The 27956-nt window shown below is 36.4% G+C and overlaps 1 protein-coding gene across 4 annotated transcripts in view; it reads right to left on the minus strand.

Annotated features, from left to right (window-relative positions):
• KANSL1L (KAT8 regulatory NSL complex subunit 1 like) overlaps positions 1-27956 on the minus strand; it is a 136984-nt gene that overhangs the window by 43114 nt on the left and 65914 nt on the right. For 2 of the 4 annotated variants that reach the window (XM_027590549.2, XM_027590550.2), the window contains one exon: positions 24842-25046. In XM_027590549.2, coding sequence (XP_027446350.1) covers positions 24842-25046 — 205 coding nt within the window. The remainder of the gene's footprint in view (positions 1-24841; positions 25047-27956) is intronic. The other 2 variants (XM_027590552.2, XM_027590551.2) reach the window with 2 other exon arrangements.

A 27956-nucleotide genomic window follows, 5' to 3' on the forward strand; every position in this document is an offset into this window, starting at 1 on the left:
TTATATCTTTTATTGTTTGTTCAACTGTACTGGATGTTCTTTGTGGTAACAGGTAGAATACAAGTGGCAATAGCAAGCACCCTGTGTCTTCCTCAATCTCAGTGTTCACCATTACGTGTGATGTTTAATACATACTTTTGTAGATAACTTTTTGAAAATCAGATTAAGAATGTAACTTTTGGGAGGCACCTGGGTAGCTCACTTGGTTAAGTGTCCGACTCTTGATTTCAGTGTGGGTCACAATCTCAGGTTTGTACGGTTGTGAGATCAAGCCCCGCATCAGGCTCTGCACACAGTGGGGAATCTGCCTGGATTCTCTCTCTCCCTCTGCCCTGCCCCACCCCTGCCCTATCTCCACTGTCTCTCTCTTAAAAAAATATAATTTGGGGGGCATCTGGCTGGCTCAGTTGGTAGAGCATGTGACTCTTTACATCAGGGTTACAAGTTCGAGCACAACACTGGGTGTAAAGATTACTTAAACATTTTTTTAATTTTAAAAAAGGAACACAAAATTTAAAAAATATTTTTTAAAAAGTAACTTTCTGGGGAGACTGGGTGACTCAGTCTTTAAGCGTCTGCCTTTGGCTCAGGTCATGGTCCCAGGGTCCTGGGATCGAGCCCCACATCAGGCTCCCTGCTCAGCAGGAAACCTGCTTCTCCTTCTCCCGCTCCCCCTGCTTGTGTTCCTGCTCTCGCTGTGTCTCTCTCTGTCAAATAAATAAAAATCTTTAAAAAAAAAAATGTTTAAAGAAAAAAAAGTAACTTTCTATTCCAGGGTTTTTATCATGAAAATACAAGTAATTTTATCAAATCTTGCTTTTTGTACTACTTAATCAAATGATTTCTTTTATCTAAGTCTACTTTTACCTCAGCAATAAACAAATTTACTTCCTAATCTTAAACCAATCATGCATTTCCTGGTATGAAGCCAACTTTGTCAAGATGTCATTTTTTTTTTAACATATTGCTGGGTTTTATATATTGCTGAGTTGTTAGGATTTGGTTTAGAATTCCCACATCTCTGTTCAGAACACAGATCAGCCTAAAATTTTCCTTTTCTTACTGTCCTTGTTAGCTGTATATATAAAGAGTACACTAGACTCAATTTCTTTTCTCTGAGTTTGCATAAGTTTGGAACTATATTTTCCTTGATTATTTAGTAGCATTTGATGTTTAGTGAAGTCATCTTAATCTCAAGTTTTCTTGTGAGAACAATTTTAATTATGGATTCAACTTCTTTAAAGGTTATAAACTACTCAGGCTCTCTGTTTCTTTATTCACCTTTGATATGCTATATATTTTTAAGGGCTTTATCCATTTCATATTATTTTTCAAATTTAAGGACATAAAGTTACCCTGTTTTTCTCTATTATTTTTATAAAGATGTGTATTTTTAGCAGGACACACTGCCACTCTGTGTATAATTGAGAATTCTATTTTTAAGGAAGAAAGGTAAACTTGACATTGCATAAGCAAGAAGCTAGGAGGTATATACAGAACTCAGTAAGAACCATCTTGACTGATAAAGCTGGAAAATGACCAGCTCTAAGGTCTATCAGCAGTAGTACTGATATAACTGGTAAAGCACAGTAGCATTAGCAGTAGAATCACAGCTGAATCCCTAAAAGTCAAAGTCTTTCTTAAAAAACAGTAGAAAACTTAGAAAACTTGTGCATCTTTTCCTTCTGAAGATATTGTTAAAAAGTCAGAACTCTATATTACTGAAACTCTAGGTAAATTATCTAAAAAATAAGATAATTTAAATATTTTAATCTTTGTAAGGACTCAGTTGTGGTCATGAAAAGGAGAGTATATTTTTAATTTCAAAGAAATCTGCAGGAGGACTGGTTACACATCCATATTATTCATTTACATAGCCCTTCTAGAGAAAAGGCAAGAAGAGAGTAATAAAGCAGCCTAGGAATAATAAGAATGTGTGTTGTGGGTCCAAAAAAAAAAAAAAACCAAAACACTTTTAATGATATAATGAACAAAATGTTACATTCTTTAGAAAGAAATGTTTTAAATGCTTAAAAAAAATCAGCAAACTTAAAAGTTGAGGTTCTTTTGCCAAAAATTTTATGAAAGTGAACAAAGCTACTGTAAGAGTTAACATTTTAACAGATGTTTTTAGATAAGTATTATTAAGCAGTGTGCAAACTAGCACTGGCTCAGTTTTCCTAATATTTTTAAGAAACTAAAGATAGATTATTTCCATTTGCTAAGCAATTCCTGAATTCCTTATGAAAGTGACCTATAAACAAAAAAGCACTGCATATATTTATAAATTACCTTCTTTTTAAAATATTACCTTCTAAGTGATACCTTCTACCTTCTAAGTGATATAGAAAGTATATCAGTCACTGGAATACGTTAATGTTGACATAATGACACTTTAACACAGAAATGGCAAATAATATAGCATGTCTGCTACCATTATTCCCCTCATTTATGGCAAACATTGAAAATTAGCCATAGTATTCCCTTCCCAAGCCCAGACGTCAAACTCTCTCAAACAGCACTTTAGATAGCCAACAGCCACTACCAATCAATTGCAGTAGGCAGGAGAGAGATGGAGAATATTTGCCTTTCTTCAGTGGCTTGAAAGAATACATACACCACATAAAGGAGAATGAGCTATAAAGAAAAAAACATATAATCAAGGACCACACAAGTTTAAAGCAAATGACTTCAGGTCTGCTTATTTGTGTTGTGAAAGATAGGTTTCACTCATCCACTTAACAATGGAGTTTATGGAATTATGAATCAGATGACATTAAGTTGAGGGCCAGATATACTAATTAAAAAATATATATATTATATAATACATATATAATATATATATATTACTATATGACTTGGCATTTTACAAAATGGACTCAGCAATACCATAATTTGTTGTGCCAAATTTTTCTTTTATCATATCAGATCAGTTAAGAATAGCCATTGTTCCTTTGAAATGTTTTTTTATATCTGTTACATTCCACTCTTTACAACCTTACATCTGGACTAGGATAATAGCCTCTTAACTGATCTCTGTTTATCCAATCCCTTCCCAGAGTAAACTGTCTTGTTCAAAGGCACCAAGTCAATCTTTCAAAAATAATACTTTAATCATTTTACTTCCCCACACTACAATCATCACTGATTCCCCAGTTGTCATGATCATTTGAATCATCGTCATCATCATTCACATTTGATGAGGACTTACATGCCAGGCACTGAGCTAAGTACCTTTCAATGTGTTATCTTATTTAATATCAACACAACTATATAAGGTAATCCTATTTTTTCCCCTTCACTGTTTGATCCATCTGATGTCTTAATTTGAGGTTACTCACTGTCCCAAGGCAGACCTCAAGTGGAAGATTGCTCAATGGTCACAAATTCCTCCCATTCCTGTATGTATATATGCCCCTTTGCTGCAATTCTCTCCTAAAGGTGAATTCTATTTCTCCACCTCCTTGAATCTGGGCTGGCCATATGACTTTCTTTGCTCCACCACAGAATGCAGTGGAGATGTTATTGAGACCTAGGGCCTAGGCCTCAAGAGACTTCCCAACTTCCTCTTTGTCATCTTGGAACACTGAACTCAAATGCCATGTAAGAAAGCCATCTAGCTAGTGCAGAGGGAAAGGCCACAGAAGAACTGAACCTCCTCGGGCAACAGCCAGCACTACCTGCCAGATGAGTAAGTGAGGCTAGTTTCTTCCAGCTCAACTGACCCTCCAGCTGAATGTAGCCACATGAAAATAGCCCTACGTTTATGGGTAGAGAAAATGAGGCAGTGACTGACTTAGACAATACTACACACTATTATTAAGAAGTAGAACTAAGATTTCAATCCAAACAATATGTCTTCCAGAACTCATACATGAAACTACTAAAACGTGTTGCTTCCCCACAGGAAATAATTTTTAGGCTCTTTAGAATTTGATACCTTCCAGATGTATCTACAATACATAAAGCCTATTTTCTCAAAGAAATAATGACGTACATTCTATATACCTCTGAGTCAACCCAAAGAAGTCCCCAGTGCACAGAACTATTGCAGCAAGGTGAGAAAATCCTCAACCAATTTGCTCACAGGGCACCTGGGTGGCTCAGTTGGTTAAGCGACTGCCTTCGGCTCAGGTCATGATCTCAGGGTCCTGGGATGGAGCCCCGCATCGGGCTCCCTGCTCAGCGGGAAGCCTCCTTCTCCCTCTCCCACTCCCACTCCCCCTGCTTGTGTTCCCTCTCTCGCTGTCTCTCTCTCTGTTAAATAAATAAATAAAAATCTTTAAAAAATTTTTTTAAAAAATTATTTCCTCACAAAAATAGCCTACACACACATTAAAGTTTATAAACCTAATCATTCCACATTTTAAAAAGTGAATGAAAACTTGAAAATGGAATTATTATATATACCTTAACTTATATAACTTAATTATTTTATTAAGCCAACTATCTTATGATTTGATAATCTATAAAATCACAAAGATGAGAATTGACTATCAAATACCAAGAAACACTACTTGTACAAATTTGCCTAGAGAGATATAGTAAAGAACACAGAAAAATAGAATTTGTAATAGGAATGGTTCTAAGGGGTTAATATCCAAAATATATATACAAAACCCATACAACTCAACACCAAAATAACAAAAAAATATGGTTTTAAAAATGAACGTAAGAACATAGATGATCTAGACAGTATAATGCTAAGCAAAATAAGCCAGAGAAAGAAAAATACCATACGATTTTGTTCATGTGGAATTTAAGAAACAAAACAAACAAAATTAAGAGACAAACCATAAAACAGACTAACTACGGAGAACAAACAGATGGTCACCGAAGGGGAGGTACGTGGGGGATGGGTGAAATAGGTGACGGGGATTAAGGAGGACACTTATTGTGATGAGCACTGAGTAATATATGGGGCTGCTGAATCACTATACAGTACACCTGAAACTAATATAACACTATGTTAACTATACTGGAATTAAAAACTTTAAAAAATGAACATAGGACCTGAATAGACATTTTTCTAAAGAAGACACACAGATGGCCAACAGATACATGAAAAGATATTCAAGATCAGAGAAATGCAAATCAAAACCAAAATGAGTTATCACCTCATATCAATTAGAATGGCTAGTATAAAAAAGACAATACATAACAAGTGTTGGCCAGAATGTGGAGAGAAGGGAACCCACATGCACTATTGGTGGGAATGTAAATTGTTGCAGCTACTATGAAAAACAGTATGGAGGTTTCTCAAAAAATTAAAAATAGAAATATCATACAACCAAGTAGTTCCACTTCCCTAGTATTGAGCTGAAGAAAACAAAAACACTAATTCAAAAAGATATATGCATCCCTATGTTTACTGCAGCATTATTTACAATACCCAAAATGTGGAAGCTACTTAAGTGTCTATTGATAGGTAAATGGATAAAGATAAGGTATGTATATGTATATGGAATATTACTCAGCCAGAAAAATATAATGGAATCTTGCCATTTGCAACAACATGGATGAATCTAGAGGGTATCATGCTAAGTGAAATAAGTCAGAGACACATACCATATGATTTCATTTATATGTAGAATTTAAAAAACAAATGAACAAGAAAAAACAAAAATGACTCATAAATACAGAGAACAAACTAATGGTTGCCAGAGGGGAAGGGAGTGGGGAGAATGAGCAAAATAGGTGAAGGGATGGATAGATGATAAATAGAGAGATAGATAGATAGATAGACAGATAGATAGATAGGAAAGGAACAGTTCTTCCTTATTCATAAGGGTTATAATATTTATTCTTAATTATAAATTTTACCTCAATTTGTAAACATGTTAGGCCTAATTATTAGGGTGCCTGGGTAGCTCCGCTGGCTAAGCATCTGGCTCCTGATTTTGGCTCAGGTCATGATTTCAGGGCCATGAGACTGAGCCCTGCGACAGGCTCCAAGGTCAGCGGGGAGTCTGCTTGAGATTCTCTCTCACAGTGTCACAGTGCCTCCCCCTGCTCACAGGCTCTCTTTCTCAAATAAATAAATTAAAAAAATAGATTAGAATAGAATTATTTTTATGATTAGCATCCTATATACACAATTTGTGCCCAATTTCCCACAACCTGTTTCTATAAAAAACTGTACCCAGAATTCTAACCTTGGATGCCAGAAGCCTCTATGTCCTTCTGCCCCACTGGGATAAAGAATTCCCCTGCCAGGAGTTAATCAGGGTGGCTCCTGTTAACCTAAGGCTGAGACACTAACAGGGTAGGGCCTGAGGTTGCATGGTGATCGATACTCTTATCAAGAAGAAGCTGAAGAAGCATATTATGGCCAAATAAACATTTTTTTTTAATTCTTAATTGAAAATGAAATTGTACTTTAAAGAAAGCTTGTGGCCACATTTACATTTTAAGATTTATACCACAGTATTATTCTGGAAAACATAATCATATCTTATCAATGCCTGCCAATGCATTTTCCTGAATCTGAAGATATTTCTATACTTTGGGTAGATCAAGTAATATTAGATCAAGCATAAAAAGGCATAGATTCTGCAAGAATAAACTAAAGTGTTATAGTAATGAATAAGATTAGACAGCAAAATGTGATTCGGCTAGAAGAATAAGAAAGCAAAAAAAATTAAAATAGCTTTAGAAACTACATGGATTTTAACAATTGTTGCTATGGGCCGAGATTTCATAGAAAGGAGGAACTTTGCTGAAACTCATACAAGAAGTAGTGTTAAGATTCAGCATTAACATTTAAAAGAAAACTACAAAGTTGTACTTCCATTTATTTAAGTAGTGCTAAATATGTTTATCTTTTCATTCCACGTGGCACTTCAGTTTCCCCATATAAGATGGGGTATATTAAATAAGAAATAAATTTATTTTTTAAGTTAAAACAATGTCTTGCACATAATTCTTTAATAAATATTAGCTATGATTATTTGACATTCTCAAAGAGATGGGTATTGTGAAAAGGGCAAAATCAAGAAAAATGCATACTCATTTATGCTTTTTATTAATTTTGCCCAGCCAAGGGATCATAACCTCTACAAATAAGAATTCTAAATAATCATTCCAATTTTTATACCTTTCTTTCATCTTTATTGCTCCGGCAGAACAAGTAGTGTAACAGTTGCCTGTGGAAATGTGGAGGATAAAAAGGGTACATAATGAACTCATAGAACTGGCTAAGTAAGTTTTTAGGCAGAGCATGCTCAAAGTACCAACTAGTTTCATTTAATTGCCTATAATAAATTATGGATGGAATAGGATGAGATCAAAATGGAGCTGTTAAATTTTCAAACAAAATTTAGAGGAAATACAGAACCAAGACTTGCTGGTTCAAAAAATAAGATTGTTTCCCATTTCTGGCCACTCCAGAGAGCAAAGGGTTCACAGAGTAAGAAATGCTATCAATGCACAGACCAAATCCAGGGAACTGCCAGTAAAACTGGCTTCAGTATCAAGATCTCACGGGTAGGACTGCAAGACCCTTTGTTAAAAGCTTAGAAGGGTTTGAGGCATGGTGATCAATCCTGGCATCGATCAAGAATTCTATCTAAGAATTTTTAAGGTTTTATTTTTAAGTAATCTCTATACCCAACATGAGGCTCAAACTTACAACTCGGAGATCAAGAGTCACATGTTCTACCAACTGAGCCAGCCAGGTGCTCTGAGGTTTCCAAGAATCTTAAAGGAAAGTTTCAATGATCTTGTCTGCTAGACAAAAGTGCTTCTAAGTATCTTAGGCATACCATCCATTGTGCCCTCCACACAAAGTCCAAAATTGAGAAGGACCTGTCTTGAAGAGATTTGTAGATATGACTTCTGTTCAGTGGAGTTTATTTTAATGTGATACATAAGAAGTCTACAAAGTTTTAACGACTTGAACTTGGACTAAGAAATAGTTCAAAATTAAAAGGACTTTGGGCCTTCAGCCTTTTTCAGTTAGGAAGCATGTCGAGAAAACTAAAACATGCAAAAAGGGGATCTTTTTAATGGAAAAGAAAAGATGACAGAATATAGCCAAGAGCTCAGAGGGCAGACATTACAGCTACAAACACCACTTCTAGAGAAACAGACCCACATCAACAAACCTGTAACATGTGCCTAACTGTGTATTTCAGAACTGCTATATTCCTCCCTTTCCCCATCTGAGCAGTGTCTGATTATCCCTATCTCACTATGTTATGCTGGGTATGTGTAAAGGAAGTAATTTAATTACATTAGTTTACGAGTCACAGTCTTTCAATCCAGAGGAACCATATTTGAAGATCTATACCCAAAGAACCATATGTGAGGGACCTACACCTTAAAAGTCTCATTTCAGGGGTGCCTGGCTAGCCCAGTCAGTAGAGAATGTGACTCTTGATCTTGGGGTCATGAGTTCAAACCCCACATTAGGGGTAGAGTTTACTTTTTAAAAAATTTTTTAAATAAAACTAAAAAAAAAAAAAAGAAAAAGTCTCATTTCAGATACCTGGGCATGATTCAATATGATAAAATTCAAGACGTTAAGCCTGAGTTTAATGAGGTAATGGTATGAGACATAGAGGACTTCAGGAAAGAGATTAAGTATTTTTTACATATGATAGGTCAATAAATGGGAAAAAGAGAATGGACGGACTGTGGTAGTTAGCCTCCAATGATGGCTTCCAATGAACGTCTCCCTCCCAGTATTCTTGAATAGTTGCTCCCATATTAAATCCCATACTGATTCGCTTTACCCAATAAAATTGAACAGAAAAGCTCTATATTACTTCAAGGCCTAAGTCTTAAGAAAAACAGGCAGCTTTCATATTTGCATTTTTGAGACCCTGGGCCACCATGTAAAACTACCCTGCTAAAGAAACCATGTGAAAAGACCACATGAAAAAGCCTGAGACTACATAAAGAGAAAAAAAAAGCCCAGGTCACCAGCCCATTCAAGCCTCCAAATGACTCCAATCCCAGTCACCATCTTACTGCAACTGTATGAGACCTTAGGTTAAACTGAAAGAAGAACCACTCAGGCAATTGACAGAATCATGAAAGATAACTGTTTTAAACAACTAAATTTGGAGATGGTTTATTATACAATGGTAGATGATGAAAATAAAAAGAATGGAGTAACTCTTAATGTGTAATAACATGATGAATTTTTACATATGTATATACCTGGTAACCACCACCATCACCACCTCGATTGAGATATGAAGCAGTTCCAACAACCCAGAAACCTTGGTTACATCCTTTGCTGATCAATCCCCACCCCCTGAATTGAAGTCACCACAACTATAATTTGTATAAATACCAGTAAGTACTGTCTGTATTTATCATAGACTTCCCTTTCACTCAACATGTCTAGGAGATATATCTATATTTATCAGTAGTCCATCCTTTTTATTGCTAAATGTATACATACCACAATTCTCCTGGTGATGGACATTTTTTTTTTAAGTATTTATTTGAGAGAGAGCACAAACAGGGGGAGGGGCAGAGGGAGAGGGTGAAGCAGACTCCTCACTGTGCATGGAGCCTGATACAGGGTTCAATCCCAGGACTCTGGGATCATGAGCTGAGCCGAAAGGCAGATGCTTAACCAACTAAGCCACTCAGGCTCCCCAGGTGATGGGACATTTAGATTGCTTTCTGTTTGGGGCTATAATGAGTAAAGCTGTTATGACCATTCTTATACAAGTCTTTTTGTGTACATATGTATTCATTTCTCCTGGGAAAGTTCCTAAAAGTGGAATTTCTAAGTTAGAAGGGCAGATGCATGTAGTGATATCTTGTTGTAATTTTAATTGCATTCCCTTGATGAGTAATGATTTTAAAAACATTTTCATAGGCTTATTGGCCATACTATCCTCTTTTAAGAAAGATTTGTTCTACTCTTATGCCAATGCTTTTTATTTAAAAGTTCTTGTGGTAAAATACACAAAGAATTTATTATTTGAACTATTTTAAAGTGTACAACTCTGTTTATTTTTAATTGGGCTGTTTGTCTTTTTGTTTTTTTAGGCATTTAAAATGTATACATATATATTCAAGATACAAAATCTTTATTGGATATATCCATTGCAAATGTCTTCAGTGTACATTTTGACTTAATAAAGTCAAACTGCTGCTTTTAATATAAATAAGTTAATAATTTTAACAAAGCCCAAATTAATAATTATTTCTTTTAGTGCTGTGTCCTGTTTAAGAATGACTACTACAGGGCACCTGGGTGAATCAGGTGGTTCAGTGACCAACTCTAGATTTTGTCTGAGGTCATAATCTCAGAGTCATGGGATCGAGCCCTGCCTGCATCAGGCTCCATGCTTAGCGAGGAGTCTGCTTGAGATGATCCCTCTCCCTCTGCCCCTCTCCCATGCTCTAAAATAAATAAATCTTGAAAAAAAATAAATGACTATCCCAAAAATATAAAGGTATTCTCTTATGTTTTCTTCTAGCTTTATTGTTTCCCTTTCATATTCAGGTCTATGAGTCACCTTCCATTTTTGTGAAGGTCAGTACATATTTGTAGCTGAGTGGTTAGCTCTCCTAGTCCATTTCCTGCCTGTAAAATTTTGGTTATCCAACAACTTTCTTTCATTTCATCCAGTCTCTGCCCCTTTTAGTCTAAGCTGGTACTGTTTCTGTTAATATAAGATTCTCAAAAGACTTGTGCCTATATATCAAGAGGATCCATGTCATTAGACAAGAGGGTTCCCCCCAGGTCTTTTCTGGATAATTCTATTATTCTTTGACTTCTACTAACATGGTTGATTGGATCTCTGCATCACATGCCTAATCTCTCTAGCAAAAGTTTGTCCAGCCACACCCTTGGATTCCCTTCAGAGTATGCTATACGGTTTTTGTTTGGTTTTGGCAACAGGATGAAAAATTTCCAAATTATCAAGGTCTGTTTCCTTTTTGGTTAACAATTACTTCCCCAATTTATCTATATCCTCTAATATTTTACTATAAAGAGAAACTACACTGTAAATTCCAAACTTTGATAATTTCCTCAGCTAAATATCTAAGAATTCAATGCTTAGAAGTTTTATTTTCCATTCAACAGAATATTTTCAGCCAAGTTTTCTAGAACCTTATAACAAGGATCATCTTTCTTCCAGTTTCTAGTATTTCCTTCTAAAATCTTATCAAAAGTACCTTTAATGTTCACATTTCTAGAAACACTCTGTTCATGACAATGTATGTATTCTCTAAGATGACAGCATCTTTGGGGCACCTGGGTGGCTCAGTCGTTAAAGGTCTGCCTTCAGCTCAGGTCATGATCCCAGGGTCCTGGGATGGAGCCCTGCATCAGGCTCCCTGCTCAGGGGGATGCCTGCTTCTCCCTCTCCCACCCCTGCCCCCGGCTTGTGTTTGCTCTCTCACTGTGTCTCTGTCAAATAAATAAATAAAAATCTTAAAAAAAAAAAATGACAACACCTTTGTCTTCCATTCTTTTCACTTCCTTCTGAATTCTCATCAGAATCTAGGCTCACCTCAAAATTCTTCCAGCCTCTAACACATTACATAATTCCAAAATCACTTCCACAGTTTTATCATTTATTACAGCAGGACCTCAACTCCTGTAACAAACTCTGTATTAGTTTCCTAGGGATGTCATAAAAAATTGTGGCTCAAACCACAAAATTTATTTCTCATTGTTTTGGAGGCCGGATGTCCAAAACTGAGGTGTTGGCAGGGCTGAGCTTCCTGTGAAGGCTCTATGGGGGAATTGTTCCTTCCCTCTTTCAGCTTCTGGTGGCTCCTGGTGTTCCACGGCTTCTTCTAACATAATTCCAATCTATGCCTCCATCCTCACATAGTCCTCTTCTTTGTGTCTCTATGCCTCCAATTTCTCTACTTCTTTTATAGGCTCATAGGCCTACCTTAAATCCAAAATTATCTTATCTCAAGATCTTTAACTCAATTACATCTACAATGACCCTATTTCCAAATAAGGTCAATGTATTAGTTTGCTAGGTCTGCCATCACAAAGTACCACAACCAAGTGGTTTAAACAACAGACTTACTGTTTCATATTCCTGGAGGCTAGAAGTCAGCTCAAGGTGTCAGTTTCTTTTGAGGACTAAAAGGAAGAAACTGTTCCACACCTTTCCCCTAGCTGCTGTTTTTTTTGCTGCCAATCTTTGACATTCCTTGGTTAATTGAAGAATAACTCTGATCTCAATCTTCATCTTCACATGATGTTCACCCTGTGCCTCTACTTCTGAATTTTCCTTTTTATAAGGACATCAGTCACATTGGATTAGGGCCCATCCTAATCACCTTATCTTAACTAATAACATCTGCAACAACCCTATTTCCAATTAAGCTCACATACTGAAATACTAGGGGTTAGCACTTCAACATATGAATTCTGATGGACACGATTCAATCCGTAACAGTCACATTCATAGGTACCAGGAGTTAGGGCATGGACATATCCTTTGTGGGAGAGACGGAATTATGTCCACTACAGTTGTTTGTGTTTTTTTTTTTCTTCCAACACTTTGAATATTTCATTCTATTCTCTTTTTGCTTACATGGTTTCTGATGAGAAGTCAGCTGTGGTTCATATACTTATTCCTCTATAGGTAAGATTTTTTTTTCCCTCTGCCTTTCTTCAAGATTTTCTGTCTTTGGTTTTTTGCAGGTTGAACTTGTTTGCATAGGTATTTTACTTTTTGTTGTTTTTTTGGCATTTGTCCTGCTTGATGTTCTCCTGCTTGAGTTTTCTGGATATATGGTTTAGCGCTTGCTAAACCACATCCTCATGTATTATTTTAGAACATTCTCATGTATTATTACTTCAAATATTTTTTCCGCTCCATTCTTCTATTCATCCCGGTACTCCAATTACAAATCTGATAGCATTCTGAAAATACCCTCAAATTCTTAGATATATTGTTGTTTTTTCATTCATTTTTCTCTTTGCATTTCAGTTTGTGAAGTTTTTTATTTGCCTTACCCAAGTTTCTTTCCTCAGCCATATTTAGTCTACAGATGAGGCTATGAAAGTTATGCTTCATTTTGGTTACAATGTTTTTGATTTCTAGCATTTACTTTTGATTCTTAAAAGTTTGCATCTCTCAAGAGGTCCAAGATGGTGGAGGAGTAGGAGACCTTAGTTTTGTCTGGTCCCAGGAATTCAGCTAGATAGCTATTAAAACATTCTGAACACCTGCGAACTCAACCAGAGATCTAAGAAAAGAATAACTGCAACTCTACAAATAGAAAAGAGACCACTTTCTGCAAGGTAGGAGGTGCAGAGAAGTAAATCTGAGGCAATAGATCAGAAGATAAATCATGCGGTGGAGGGGAGCCTCCCTAAGCCAACTACTTGAAAATTATATAGCAGCAGAGTGCAAAATCAGAACTTTAGAAGTCTGCTCTGGCGAGGGACATCACTGCCTGAAAGGCGTGCAGGTGGCAAAGCAGGACAGAATCCTTGGTAGGACAGTGTGGTCTCAGGATCCTCAGGGTGACAAGAAGACTGGGGGTGCCTGAGAGCGGTTAAGCTCTCAGGCATCAAAATGGGGAAGCTGGCTGCAATTAGTGAGTCCAGGAGTGGACTCTCAACTCAGGGATGCCATGAACTGTGAACCACGGCATGGTCCAGCAACCGCTCTCTGAGCAGGCGCCCAGCAAGCAGCAGAACCACAGGAAGACACCCCCACCATCCCGGGGGGGTGGAGTGGCACCAGTGCATGCCGCAGGAGTCTTCAGGGTTTGGAGATTCAAAACGGGATTGCAGGCCTGAGATAGAAATGCATGGTCACAGGCTGGGTGAGCACAGAGTGTGGACAAAGATCAGGGAGACAGGAGTGACTCAATGCTTTTCACAGAGGGCGCACTGAGAAGTGGGGCCCCGAGCTTTCAGCGCCAGGGATGGAGACTGGGAGGCTGCCATTTTCATTCATATCTTCTAAAGCAGCACAGAAAGCCTTCAGGGAACAAAAGCCACATAGAGCAATGTGGAGCAGATTACTTAACCTGGCCCCTGGCAACGGCAGGGCCATTCCACCCAGGACAAAGACACCAGAGAATCAGCGCAACAGTCCTCTCCCCTAGAAGATCAGCAAGAACATCCAGCTAAGACCAAGTTTACTGATCACACAGAATTGCAAAACTTCAGTGCTAACAGAAAATAGTATGCAGAATTCATGTTTTTTTCCCACAATTCCTTAGTCTTACGATTTTAATTTTTTTCTCTTTCCTTCTTCAACGAATTTATCAGCTTTTTAAAATTCTTTCTTAATTTTCATATTTATAGTTACAATCTATCCTTTCATTGTATTTATTTTTATTTTTGCATATACATAAGGTGTTCTTTCTTTACAATTTTGGAATGTAGTTTCTTCTAATAAACAGACCAAAATACACCCGAAATCTCATGTACTGCTCTGTCCTCTTCACCTGTGTGATATTCTTTTTTTTTTTTTTTTTGTCTTTTTAAGTTTTAATCTTTACAGTTAGATTCTAGGCTTTCAATATATTTAACTTTATTTTTGTATAAGGTTTTCTTTCTTTACAATTTTGGGATGCAGTTTCTTCTAACAAACAGATAAAAAAAACCACCCAGGATTCAGTGTATTGCTCTGTTCTGTTCACCTGTCTGATTATATTCTTTTTTTTTTTTTTTTTTTTTGGTTTCAGGTCTCTTTTGATTTGTTTAGTGTATATTGCTCTGGGTCATAGTTGCCATTTTAATCTCTTCTTCTCTCATTCATCTATTCTTCTCTGGAGATAATGACAAGATGGAAAAATCACCTCAAAAAAGAGAAGACGCAGTACTGACTGCCAGGGACCTAATCAGTATGAATATAAGTAAGACGTAGGAATTAGGATTCAGAATAATGATTATAAAGATACTAGCTGGGCTGAAAAAAGCATAGAGGACACTAGAGAATCCCTTTCTGGAGAAATAAAAGAACTAAAATCTAATCAAGTCAAAATAAAAAAAGCTACTAAGTAGATGCAATGAAAAATGGAGGCTCTAACTACTAGGATAAATAAGGCAGAAGAGAGAATTAGTGATACAGAAGACAAAATGATGGAAAATAAAGAAGCTAAGAAAAAGAGAGATAAACAACTACTGCACCATGAGGGGAGAATTAAAGAGATAAGTGATACCATAAAGCAAAATAATATTAGAATAACTGGGATCCTAGAAGAAGAGGAAAGAGAGACAGGGGCAGAAGGTATATTGGAGCAAATTATAGCAGAGACCTTCCCTAATCTGGTTAAGGAAACAGGCATTCAAATCCAGAAGGATTGTGAGAGAACCCCCCCTTCAAAATCAATAAAAATAGGTCAACAACTCAACATATAACAGTGAAAATTGCAAATCTCAGAGACAAAGAGAAAATCCTGAAAGGCACTCAGGACAACAGGTCCATAACCTACAAGTGTAGAAACATTAGACTGGCAGCAGACCTATCTACAGAGATCTGGCAGGCCAGAAAGGACTGGCATGATATACTGAGGATGCTAAGTAAGAAAAATATGCAGCCAAGAATACAATATCCAGCAAGGATGTCATTCAAAATAGAAGGAGAGATAAAACCTTTCAGGACAAACAGAAACTAAAAGAATACGTGATCACTAAACCAACCATGCAGGAAATATTAAAGGGGATCCATTAAGCAAAGAGATCCCAAAAGTCACACACCAGAAAGTAACAGACAATATACAGAAACAGTGACTTTACAGGTAATACAGTGGCACTAAATTCGTAACTTTCAATAGTAACTCTGAATGTAAATGGGCTAAATGTCCCAATCAAAAGACACAGGGTATCAGATTGGATAAAAAAGCAAGAAACATCAATATGCTGTCTGCAAGAGACTCATTTTAGACCCAAAGACACCTCCAGATTGAAAGTAAGGGGGTGGAAAACCATTTATCATGCTAATGGACATCAAAAGAAAGCTGGGGTGACAATCCTTATATCAGACAAATTAGATTTTAAACCACAGACTGTAATAAAAGATGAGGAAGCAAACTATGTCATAATTAAAAGGTCTATCCAACAAGAAGATCTAACAATTGTAAATAGTTATGCCCCTAACATGGGAGCAGCCAATGATATGAGCAAATTAATAACAAAATCAAAGAAATACATTGTTAATAATATAATAATAGTAGGGGACTCTAACACCCCCCTCACTGTAATGGACAATCTAAGCAGAAGATCAACAAGGAAACAAGGGCTATGAATGATACACTGGACCAGATGGACTTCACAGATATATTCAGGGCATTCCATCCTAAAACAACAGAATACACATTCTTCTCGAGTGCACACGGAACATTCTCCAGATTAGATCACATACTGGGTCACAAATCAGGTCTAACCAGTACCAAAAGATTGGGATCATTCAAAGTATATTTTCATGGCTTTGAAACTGGAACTCAATCACAAGAGGAAATTTGGAAAGAACTCAAATACATGGAAGCTAAAGAGCATCCTACTAAAGAATGAATGGGTCAACCAGGAAACTAAAGAAGATTTTTAAAAAAATTCATGGAAACAAATGAAAATAAAAACACAACTGTTCAAAACCTTTAGGATGCAGCAAAGGCAGTCCTAAGAGGGAAGTATATAGCAATACAAGCCTTTCTCAAGAAACAAGAAAGGTCTCAAATACACAACCTAAACTTATACCTAAAGGAGCTGGAGAAAGAACAGCAGATAAAGGCTTAATCAGCAGGAGAAGAGAATTAATAAAGATTAGAGCAGAAATCAATGAAATAGATTGAGTAGAATAGAACAGATCAACGAAACTAGGAACTGGTTCTTTGAAAGAACGAACAAGATTGATAAACTCCTGGACAGACTTATCAAAAAGAAAGGAGAAAGGATTCAAAAATCATGAATGAAAGAGGAGAAATCACAACCAACACCAAAGAGATACAATTACAAGCACATATTATAAGCAACTATATGCCAGCAAATTAGGCAATCTGGAAGAAACGGATGCATTCCTAGAGACGTATAAACTACCAAAACTGAAACAGGAAGTAATAGAAAACCTGAACAGAACCATAACCAGCAAAGAATCTGAAGCAGTAATCAAAAATCTCCCAACAAACAAGAGTCCAGAGCTGGATGGCTTCCCAGGGGAATTCTACCAAACATTTAAAGAAGAATTAACACCTATTCTTCTGAAGCTGTGTCAAATAATAGAAATGGAAGGAAAATTTCCAAACTCTATGAGGCCAGCCTTACCTTGATCCAAAATCAGACAAAGACCCCACCAAAAAGAATTACAGACCAATATTCCTGATGAACATGGATGCAAAAATTCTCACCAAGATACTAGCCAATAGGATCCAACAGTACATTAAAAGAATTATTCACCATGACCAAGAGGGATTTATTCCTGGGCTGCCAGGTTGGTTCAACATCTGCAAATCAATCAATGTGATACACTGCATTAATAAAAGAAAGGACAAGAACCACATGATCCTCTCAATAGATGCAGAAAAAACATCTGACAAAAATACTGCATCCTTTCTTGATTAAAACTCTTCACAGTACATATGGATAGAGGGAACATACCTCAATATCATAAAGGCCATATACAAAAAGCCCACAATCTCACTGGGGAAAAACTGAGTGCTTTTCCCCTAAAGTCTGGAACACGGCAGGGATGTCCACTCTTACCACTGCTGTTCAACATAGTACTAGAAGTCCTAGCTTCAGCAATCAGACAACTTAAAAAAGAAATAAAAGGCATCTGAATCGGCAAAGAATTCAAACTCTCACTCTTCACAAATGATGTGATACTCTGTGGAAAACCCAAAAGACTCCACTGCAAAATTGCTAGAATTCATACAGCATTTCAGCAACGTGGCAGGATATAAAATCAATGCACAGAAATCAGTGGCATTTCTATACACTAACAATGAGAAAGAAGAAAGAGAAATTAAGGAGTTGATACCATTTACAATTGCACCCCAAACCATAAGATACCTAGGAATAAACCTAACCAAAAAGTGAAAGGAACTGTGCTGAGAAAACTATAGAACACTCTTGAAAGAAATTGAGGAAGGAGTAAAGAAATGGAAAAACGTTCCACACTTATGGACTGGAAGAACAAATATTGTCAAAATGTCTATGCTATCTAGAGCAAACTATACATTCAATGCAATTCCTATCAAAATACCATCAACTTTTTTCACAGAGCTGGAACAAATCATCCTAAAATTTGTATGGAACCAGAAAAGACCCCAAATAGCCAAAGGAATGTTGAAAAAGAAAACCAAAGCTGGTGGCATCACAGTGCCAGACTTCAAGGTATATTACAAAGCTGTAATCATCAAGACAGTATGGCACAAAAAAGACAAAGAGATCAGTGGAACAGAATAGAGAACCCAGAAATGGACCCTCAACCCTACCGTCAACTAATCTTTGACAAAGCAGACACAAATACCCAATGGAAAAAGAATCTCTTCAACGAACAGTGTTGGGAAAATTGGACAGCCACATGCAGAAGAATGAAACTGGACCATTTTCTTACACTATACACAAAAACAGACTCAAAATGGATGAAAGACCTAAATGTGGGATAGGAATCCATCAGAATCCTGGAGAACACAGGCAGCAACATCTATGACTTTGGCAGCAGCAACTTCTTACTAGCCACGTCTCCAAAGGCAAGGGAAACAAAGGCAAAAATAAAAATGAACTATTGTACTTCATCAAGATAAAAAGCTTTTGCACAGCCAAGGAAACAGTCTGACAAAACCAAAAGACAACCCACAGAATGGGAGAAGATATTTGCAAATGTTTTAGCAGATAAAGGGCTAATACCCAAAATTTATAAAGAACTTCTCAAACTCAACACCCAAAGAACACATAATCCAATCAAGAAATGGGCAGAAGATACGAACAGGCATTTCTCCAAAGAAGACATACAAATGGCCAACAGACACATGAAAAAAATGTTCCACATCACTCGGCATCAGGGAAATACAAACCAAAACCACAATGAGATACCACCTCACACCAATTAGAATGGCTAAAATTAACAAGTCAGGAAACAACAAATGTTCGTGAGGATGAAAAGAAAGGGGAACCCTCTTACGCTGTGGGTGGGAATGCAAGGTGGTGCAGCCACTCTGGAAAACAGTATGGAGGTTCCTCAAAAAGTTAAAAATAGAACTACCTTATGACTCAGCAATTGTACTACTGGGTATTTACCCCAAAGATACAAATGTAATGATCTAAAGGGGCACCTGCACCCCAATGTTCATCCACAATAGCCAAACTATGGAAAGAGTCCAGATGTCTGTTGACAGATGAATGGATAAAGAAGATATGTACACATACATATGTGTACACACACACACACACACACACACACACACACACACACACAATGGAATACTACTCAGCCATCAAAAAAATGAAATCTTGCCATTTGCAATGACGTGGATGGAACTAGAGGTTACTATGCTAAGTGAAATAAGTCAATCAGAGAAAGACAATTATCATATGATCTCACTCATATGTGTAATTTAAGAAACAAAACAGAGGATCATGGGGAAGAGAAGGAAAAATAAAACAAGACAAAATCAGAGAGGAAGACAAACCATAAGAGTCTCTTAATAACAGGAAACAAACTGATAGTTGCTGGAGGGGAGGGAGGGGAGGAAGGGGGGGAATGGGGTAACTGGGTGATGGATGTTATGGAGGGCACGTAATATAATGAGCACTGGTTATTATGTAAGACTGATGAATCACTGAACTCTACATCTGAATTAATAATACATTATTTGTTAACTGAATTAAAAAAAAAACTTTACATCTCTTTGCTTATAGCACCCATACATTACTTGTTTTCTACTTAGGACTTTAACAAATTAATCATAGTTATTTAGAGAATTTCAACGTCTTTGTCATATTTGAGCCTGGTTCTGATGGTTTCCTTGTCTCTTCAGAGTTCCTACCATACCTTGTAATTTTTTGTTAAAAGCTGTATATGATGTATCTGGTAACAGGATCTGAGGTAAATAGAATCTTTTTTTTAATTAATCTCTACACCCAACATGGAACTCAAACTCACAACCGGAGATCAAGAGTTGAATGCTCCTCTGACTGAGCCAGCCAGGCACCCCGAGGTAAAAAGAATTTTATTGTGAGGCATTATGTTAATATGGCTAGGAATGGGCTGTGTATAATATCTGCTATATTTTTAAGGGCCAGAGGACTCAAAATTCCTCTAGCATCTTTGTTTTTGTCTTCCCTGTTGACTTTTAACTTCCTTAATCACTGCTCCTCACAGTCTATACTTTGCAGCTGTAACCTACTGTTAATAGTACCAGAATCTTGTTGGTGTGGTGGTAAAGGAGGAGGAAAGGAAGCACACCAGGGGTGCCTGACTGGCTCAGTCAGTAGAGACTACAACTCTTGATCTCAGGGCAGTGAGTTGATGCTCCATGTTAGGCATGGAGCCTACTCTAAAAAAAAGAAAAAGAAAGGAAGCATACCTACCACAGTAGCATAATTTACTATAATCTTATGATTAAATCTTAGTCTTTTAGTGGGTCTGTGACTTCAACAAATGTTTCTTATTTTCCACCCTCACTGCCCGTTAGGTGAGACAGAAAGGCTACAGGGGGCAGCAGCGGAAAAAGTGCTTCTCTCACAGGTAAGCTAAGACTTCACTAAAGTCTTTTCCCTGGAAGAAAAAGCTGTGTTACAATTTCTGGGTTCATTTCATAAAAGTTATCCCTTCCCCTTCCACACCACAGCCACTGAGGATCTTCATTGTGAGAAGATAATGGGGTGCCTAGAAGTAAAGTCCATGAATGTGTGGAGGGACTTTTAAGACTATAGTCCCCAAGAGTTTTTCACTCTCAAGCTAGTCTAGTCTATACTCAGCCCCCAGTAATTCATCAAAACTACCAGTTAAGTGTTCCTACCAGTTAAGTTTATGGTTGCTGTGGCTTCTGCTCCAAGTATGCACATCTTGGCTGTGGCTCTCTGGAGTTACTTTTCTGCCCATATTTCAGGGTGGCAGTTTGTACTGTAACCTCAATTCTTTGATGGGTCCATGAAAAGCACGGATTTTCAGTTTGTTCACTTTTTCTTATTGTAAGGGTAGAAGTGATGACTTCTCTTTATGTGTTGGAGCTGAAACCAGACGTCTTACTAATGTCTTTACTAGTATGATGATTTTTTTTTCCTGCAATTATACATGTACTTGTTGCAATGAGAGTGATGATCAGCTAATTATTATATGCTACGTTGTAGCAGAACTTCCCACCTCTCCATTGCCTTTAATATAAGCTTTTCTCAGCCAGTACTTTGCTAGAGAGTTAAGCGTTATAGAAAATAATTTAAATTATTATTTTCTCAATTCTACCAAGGATGCTACATAACTAGTACCATTCCACAAGCATAGGAGTTAATTTATTACATAAAACGATGCCTTAGGGTACTTGGGTGGCACAGTCAGTTAAGCATCCGACTCTTGATCTCACGACCCTGAGATCACAACCTGAGCTGAAACCAAGCCAGGTGCCAGGCTCTGCACTCAGCCTGGAGTCTGTTTAAGACTCTCTCTCTCTCTCTCTCTCTCTCTCTCTCTCTCTCTCTCTCTCTCTCCCCCCTCGCCCCTCAACACCCCTGCACTCTCCCTCTTCCTCTCCCTAAAATAATTAATAAATCTTTAAAAATAAATAAAATGGATGCCTTAGCCACTTTACTTCTTAATGTATCAATGTGTACTTCCTAAAATAAGGACATATTCTTACATAATGGCAAAACAGTTATCACATTTAAGAAATTCAACATTGCGCGCCTGGGTGGCTCAGATGGTTAAGCGTCTGCCTTTGGCTCAGGTCATGATCCCAGGGTCCTGGGATCAAGTCCCTCATCGGGCTCCCTGCTCCTTGGGAGCCTGCTTCTCCCTCTGCCTCTCTCTGTCTCTCATGAATAAATAAATAAAAAAATCTTTAAAAAAAGAAATTCAACATTGATACAATACTTTTATATCATCTACCACCAAAGGCACAGTTTTCTCAATTGTCCCAAGAATCCCCTCTCCCCCCTAAAAGAATTCTGATTGGATCAAATATTCATTTAATTGTCATACATCTTTTTAAAGTCTCTTTCAATCTGCCTCAGTCTTTCTTGACTTTCATGACAGTGACTTTTTCTTTTTGAAGAAGACAGGCCACTTTTCAGTTTCTTAATAACGTGCTGCTGGTTATGGCTTTGTCTGATATTTTCTTATAATTAAATTCAGCCATCCATCCCTGGCCAAAATATGGCATACTGAAACTGTATTCTTCTTCTCATAGGCTATGTTAGTTTTGATCACTCATTGATGATTCTTTACTAATCAGTCTTTACCATGATCACTGCAATAATTCTGTAGTTGTGCTCACTCCATATTTATTAATCAGCATTCTACTATATGGGAAAGTCCTCCCTTTCTCCTTTTTATCTATCAATTTAACTGTCAGCAGTATGGATGCATGGTTTCCTTTTCTCAATGGTTCATTACTGTCCTTAGATGCTCAAACAGCCCTAAATTTGGCCAGTGGCAGCCTCTTCAAACTAGCTTCTGGGTTTTTTGATATGCCCCCCCCATCATTTTTTTTAACACTACCTTGCCTTCTGGTAACATTGAGATGTTCCAAGCTCATCTTATACACTCTCTTCCCCACATCTGGAGATCAGCCATTTTTTCAAACACCCCTATTTCCTTTCAACAGGGAATGAATGGTATTAGAAAACAAGAATGAGTACCATTATGTACTCACTGCTCTCAGGGTAAGTATGAGTCTAGAGTGGTCATATCCAGTATGGTAGCCATTATCCGTATGTGGCTATTTAAATCAAAATTAATAAAATAGAAAGTTCTGTCCCTCAGTTGCACTAGCCACATTTCATGTACTGAATAGCTACATATATTTAGTTACCACTGTATTGGATAGCACAGGTATTTATGGAACACTTCCATCCTTACAAGAAAATTCTATTAGATATTACTTACTGTTACAGATCTTTTCATGAAGTGAATTGAGGACACACACACACACACACACACACACACAACTTGTAAATTCTCACTCTCCATTACCTTTTAAATATCTTTCTGTGTCCACTACATTAATTCTTTCATACATCAATTACTTATTGAGCATATACTATTGGGACAGTTACTGTGCAAAGCTCTGTAGGTTCAGAAATTCATAGTCCCTGTTCTCTAAGAACTTACAATGTAATGAGAAAAACAGAAAAATAAATGATAATAATAAAATAATGAGTTATTTTTATAACAAGGCGCTATATTAATATCCCATAGTGGGGATGTCAAGGAAGGCTTCCTGAGAGAAAGGACATTTATTAAGTTTAGAAAGGTAAATAATTGGCAACTAAATATCCTGGCAATTTGGGGGATAAGTTAGGGGTGAGAACATCTGTTATTTTCCATCATTTTTATCATCGCTATTCCTATATACTTAAAATTCTCTCTCTAACTTTCCCATAACCTTTCAAAAATCCGTTTGTCTTTCAAAGCCCTTATTTTATGATGCATATCTTAATACCTCTAACCAGATAAGCCCCTTCCCCAACCCCCAAATACACTGTCTTAACTGATTTCAAAAACAAAAAAGATTTGGTTTATTTTTGTCATTCTCAATACAATGAGTAAGAACATGGGGTTTGGAATCAGACATTTTCCTTACAAGCTGTGTGACCTTGGGCAAATTACTTAATCTCTCTGCACCTCAATTTCTGCATCTCAAGGGGGGATTAACAACATCTCACAATTATATTTTGAGATAATAATAAAACAATGCACTGAAAATGCTTAGCATAATGACTGGAATATGATAAAGTATATGGTCTACTAGTAACAATAATCTCACACTCGTTTCTTCCTTGGTTTGCTGAATGAAGGCCAATCTTTACAATCTCAGGGCATATAAAGTATTCTAATAACAGCTAACAAATCCCCTAAATTATTCAAGCAAATTCCTTCCAGTCAGAATATCATGGCATATTCATAAGATTCAATATTTTAGGTAAACAATTCTATTATAATTATGAAATTACACTCCATTTCAAAAGTATTATTTATCTATTTCTTATAGCATCTTTAAATAAAAATCATTAAAAATACGATTTTTATATAAAAATTTTAAATAAAAATATTTTCCTATTAAAAAACTTTCCTAAAAAGCATGTCATATAACAAAAACTAGAGGTAACTTATCTTGCCCTTTATCAGTTTTAGATATGTATTGAAAGATGTAGATTTAACATTCTGCTAACAAATGAAAAATATGCTTTTTAAAATGCATGGTTTTAATGAAGTACATTTTAATTGTAAAAAGTGTAAGCATGGATATATAAAATTGCATTGCTTATATTCCAGACAAAGGAAAAGACATGCTCTCCAGGATTAACAAATACCAAACCGAAAAAGGAGAGCGATGCCATTTCTTACAAAGTAACTGGCAGCTATGCAGATTTTTACTTTTTTCTCTACTAAGCAAGACAAATATGTAGTACACTTGTATTTTCCTTATTACCCTTACCAGTAAAATTTTAAAATCACCACGATATGTAATTTTCCTTCAAATTAGTTTAAGCATAACAATGCATTTAAAAAAAAATGGAGATGTGAGTTTAATACATTGTCATGTTAAAAAATTTATTAAATTCCACTTATATATTGTCAATACCTATGTCATTTATAAACTATATATTTAAAGCTTTCTAGATGTAATTATTCTAAATAATCAGGAACAATCCATATCCTCTTGTATGTGAAATACATTGATGACAAAATCTTTGTTCATGTTTTCCCATAGGCAGCCTTACCTGCGGTGTCCAATAAAAAGTAGGGCTCAATCGGTAGAGTTTTCGTTTGTGGAAACTCTGAAGTGGCCTTGTTCGAGCAGCTGTACTCATGATAGCCAAGGATGGAGATTTCAATCTTGTCCTGTCTTTTCTCCTTTTCTTATTGTGCTTCTGGTTAAGTAACCAGCTACTGGAGGAAGAGAGCTCATCTAAATTCTCTGAAGCACTGAAATGCCATGAAATAATTGGGGAGTGGAGAGAATAAAACAAAACAAACAAATAAAAAAGACAAAGAAAACTAAATGTAAATTGCCTTGATCTATTATGACAGAAGAGTATTAATTTTAGCCAATTTTGTGGTAACAATTGGCAAAAGAATTGGTATAACGGGGATTTACATATTCAAGTTGTAAAAATAATTTCTACTTCTATTTTCTCCTGTAAAACAAATATCCCATAGGTTAGAAATGCTCACATGAGTTCACTGGTTCAATGTACATGTTCACTGTAAATCAATAATTCATGCATGTTGTTCAGCGCTGTAACTATTTACATCATATTCTCTTTGCATATGGGTGAAACTACATTAAGATTATAGGCTTACAAAAGGCTAAAATCCCATACTGTATCATTAGTTGCTCTAAAATAAACACTACATACCATTTCAGTGAATTCTGAAACAAAGATGCAATCCTACTATGTCTTAGGAGTTTTTTTAAACTTCTGATAATATAGAAGCCACAACTATAAAATAGTGAAATAGATTACACAAACTATACATAAAAATAAACACACTGTCAACATTCTTCATATTAATTTTTAAACATATTTAAATATTTTTTTAAAAATCATAATATCAGGAGGAAGTTAATGCTCAGTGCCACATAAATTTTATTTCATTTATACCAGTATATTATATATAAAATAATTAAGTTTTTCAGGTACTACAATGTGTATATAAAATAATTAAGTTTTTCAGGTACTACAATGTACCGATTTCAACCTTATTTATATAGACAGAAACTAGTCAATTTAGTATTTTAATATCAAGTGAAACTGCCATACATTGTACTGCTAATCAACACGTAAGTTCTAAGTATGTTATTTGACTTAAGTAGAATTAGTGTTTAACAGTAAATAGAAATCTGGTTTTTCTATAGCAGTATCATTGGTTTTAAATCATATTTATTGCTGCTATAAAATATTCTGCTAGCTTGTGGATAAAGAAAGTAATTTAAGAGTGCTTTACATAGTAATAAGAAATCAGAAATAAAGGCTGCTGAATGGCTTTTGTTAGTGACACCAAAGAGAATTAAATATGGAATTTGGTGACTATAATACAATCAACAAATACTTGAGTATGTACTACTGGCCAGACCAGTACAGGGAAAAAAAAGTGATAATAACTATTCCACTTTTAAAATCTTAACTTTATTTTTTTTTAAGATTTTATTTATTTCAGAGAGAGCACAAGGTGGGGGGACAGGCAGAGGGAGAGGGAGTAGCAGACTCCCCACTGAGCAGGGAGCCTGACCCGGCTAGATCCCAGGATCCTGAGATCATGACCTGAGCCGAACGCAGACGCTTAACCAACTGAGCCACCCAGGAGCCCCTAAAATCTTAACTTTAGTCTTCAGAGAGCCCTAGTCAAAAATACCTTAAGTCCCAGTTAGTAAGCATTCTAAAGATCTGAGAAAGGTTTAAGATATAACACGACTCTCAAACTAACAGGTCCAATCTCATATCCTGGATGCTATTTTCTGTAAGAGGTGTATCAGTGCTAAGTAACAGTCGGCTCTTGAGAAAGAGCCATAGAGTTGGGCTATTTTGTCAAGGGTGAGCAGAAGGCACAGATGATAGACAATATCAAAGTAGGCACCGGGTAGGGCAGGTGGTTGGCAGAGAAGTAAGTCAGGTCAGGTAGAAGACAGGTTTCAGAAGGTGGTTGATATAGGAAGTCAAGTCAGGATGCTAGAATCCAGGAAGGTAGGAGTAGATCCAGCATAAAAAGAGGTTCTCCCAGCAAGTTAGAAACACCTTTAGGCAGATATACTGGTTCCTTAAAAAAGACATTGCTTCCATAGCATCTTGAGAAAATGAAAAGCTTTTTTTATTCCAGGAGTTAACTCTGAAGCACAGTTAACTCTGCCCTCTATTTATAATTCTTTAGTTGTTAATGAGCCCTTATTCCCCTCCCCACAGAAGAGTTAGCCCTAAAGAAGGTGAGCCACCATCTCTTTACTGATGGACAGGACACGGCTTTTGAATTGGCTAGAGGCTTATAGGTGGGGTTAAAGATAAATAGAAAATGTGCCATTTATTCACTGAATGTTGTATTTTCAACTTTCTAAAGTGACTGACACATTATTGAGGAAAAAAAGTTTTCTTTTTTTTTTAAACTTTAATATTAGTTTCCAGCTGCAATTCCTCCTTCATGACTTCTAACACTCTCTAGCTATTAAGGGTCCTTGCAAAATGTCATCAAAATTTATCCTAAATTAATGGGGAAATGTACTGAAATTCAAAGATGTGAAATCTGTTTATTTCATAACTAATCAATGTATAAAGCACATTATTCTCACCAAAGCTCATTTGGTACATAAACCACTTTCATAAATAACTGATGAGGTTACTGTAAAGAGTTATTACAAATCACTGATAAATTCACTTATTTTCCACAGTGTTTTACACTAAAGAGAGAGTAATCAATCAACTTCAATGAAAAGCACAACAAGAGAAAAATGAGGGAATTTGGAAGACAACAACCCTGCTCATGTAACTCTATAACCTAAAGCTTTTTCCTCAGGAGATAATAGGCTATCTAGTAATTAAGCATTAAGGAAAACAAGAACTTAAATATATCATTGATAAACCAATATAAGATACCATGACACCATCATTACATCACATTCTTAAAAAAAAAAAAAGCTATAATAATAATAGGAAGAGGAGGAGAAAACTCAGGAGGGAAAATAACATTTCAGTAAGAAAGGGTTTAGTGTTCACATCAAGTTGTAGGTACACCCCGGCGACCCCAGAAAAGGAGGATGTCATGGGTCACCATCAAGTACTATCCTATTATCAAGACAACTATCAATAAGTACCAATAATATAATTATCATTGAACTTTTGAAAT

The sequence above is a fragment of the Zalophus californianus genome, chromosome 3 (genome assembly GCF_009762305.2).
Source record: "Zalophus californianus isolate mZalCal1 chromosome 3, mZalCal1.pri.v2, whole genome shotgun sequence".
NCBI classification, from domain to species: Eukaryota; Metazoa; Chordata; class Mammalia; order Carnivora; family Otariidae; genus Zalophus; species Zalophus californianus.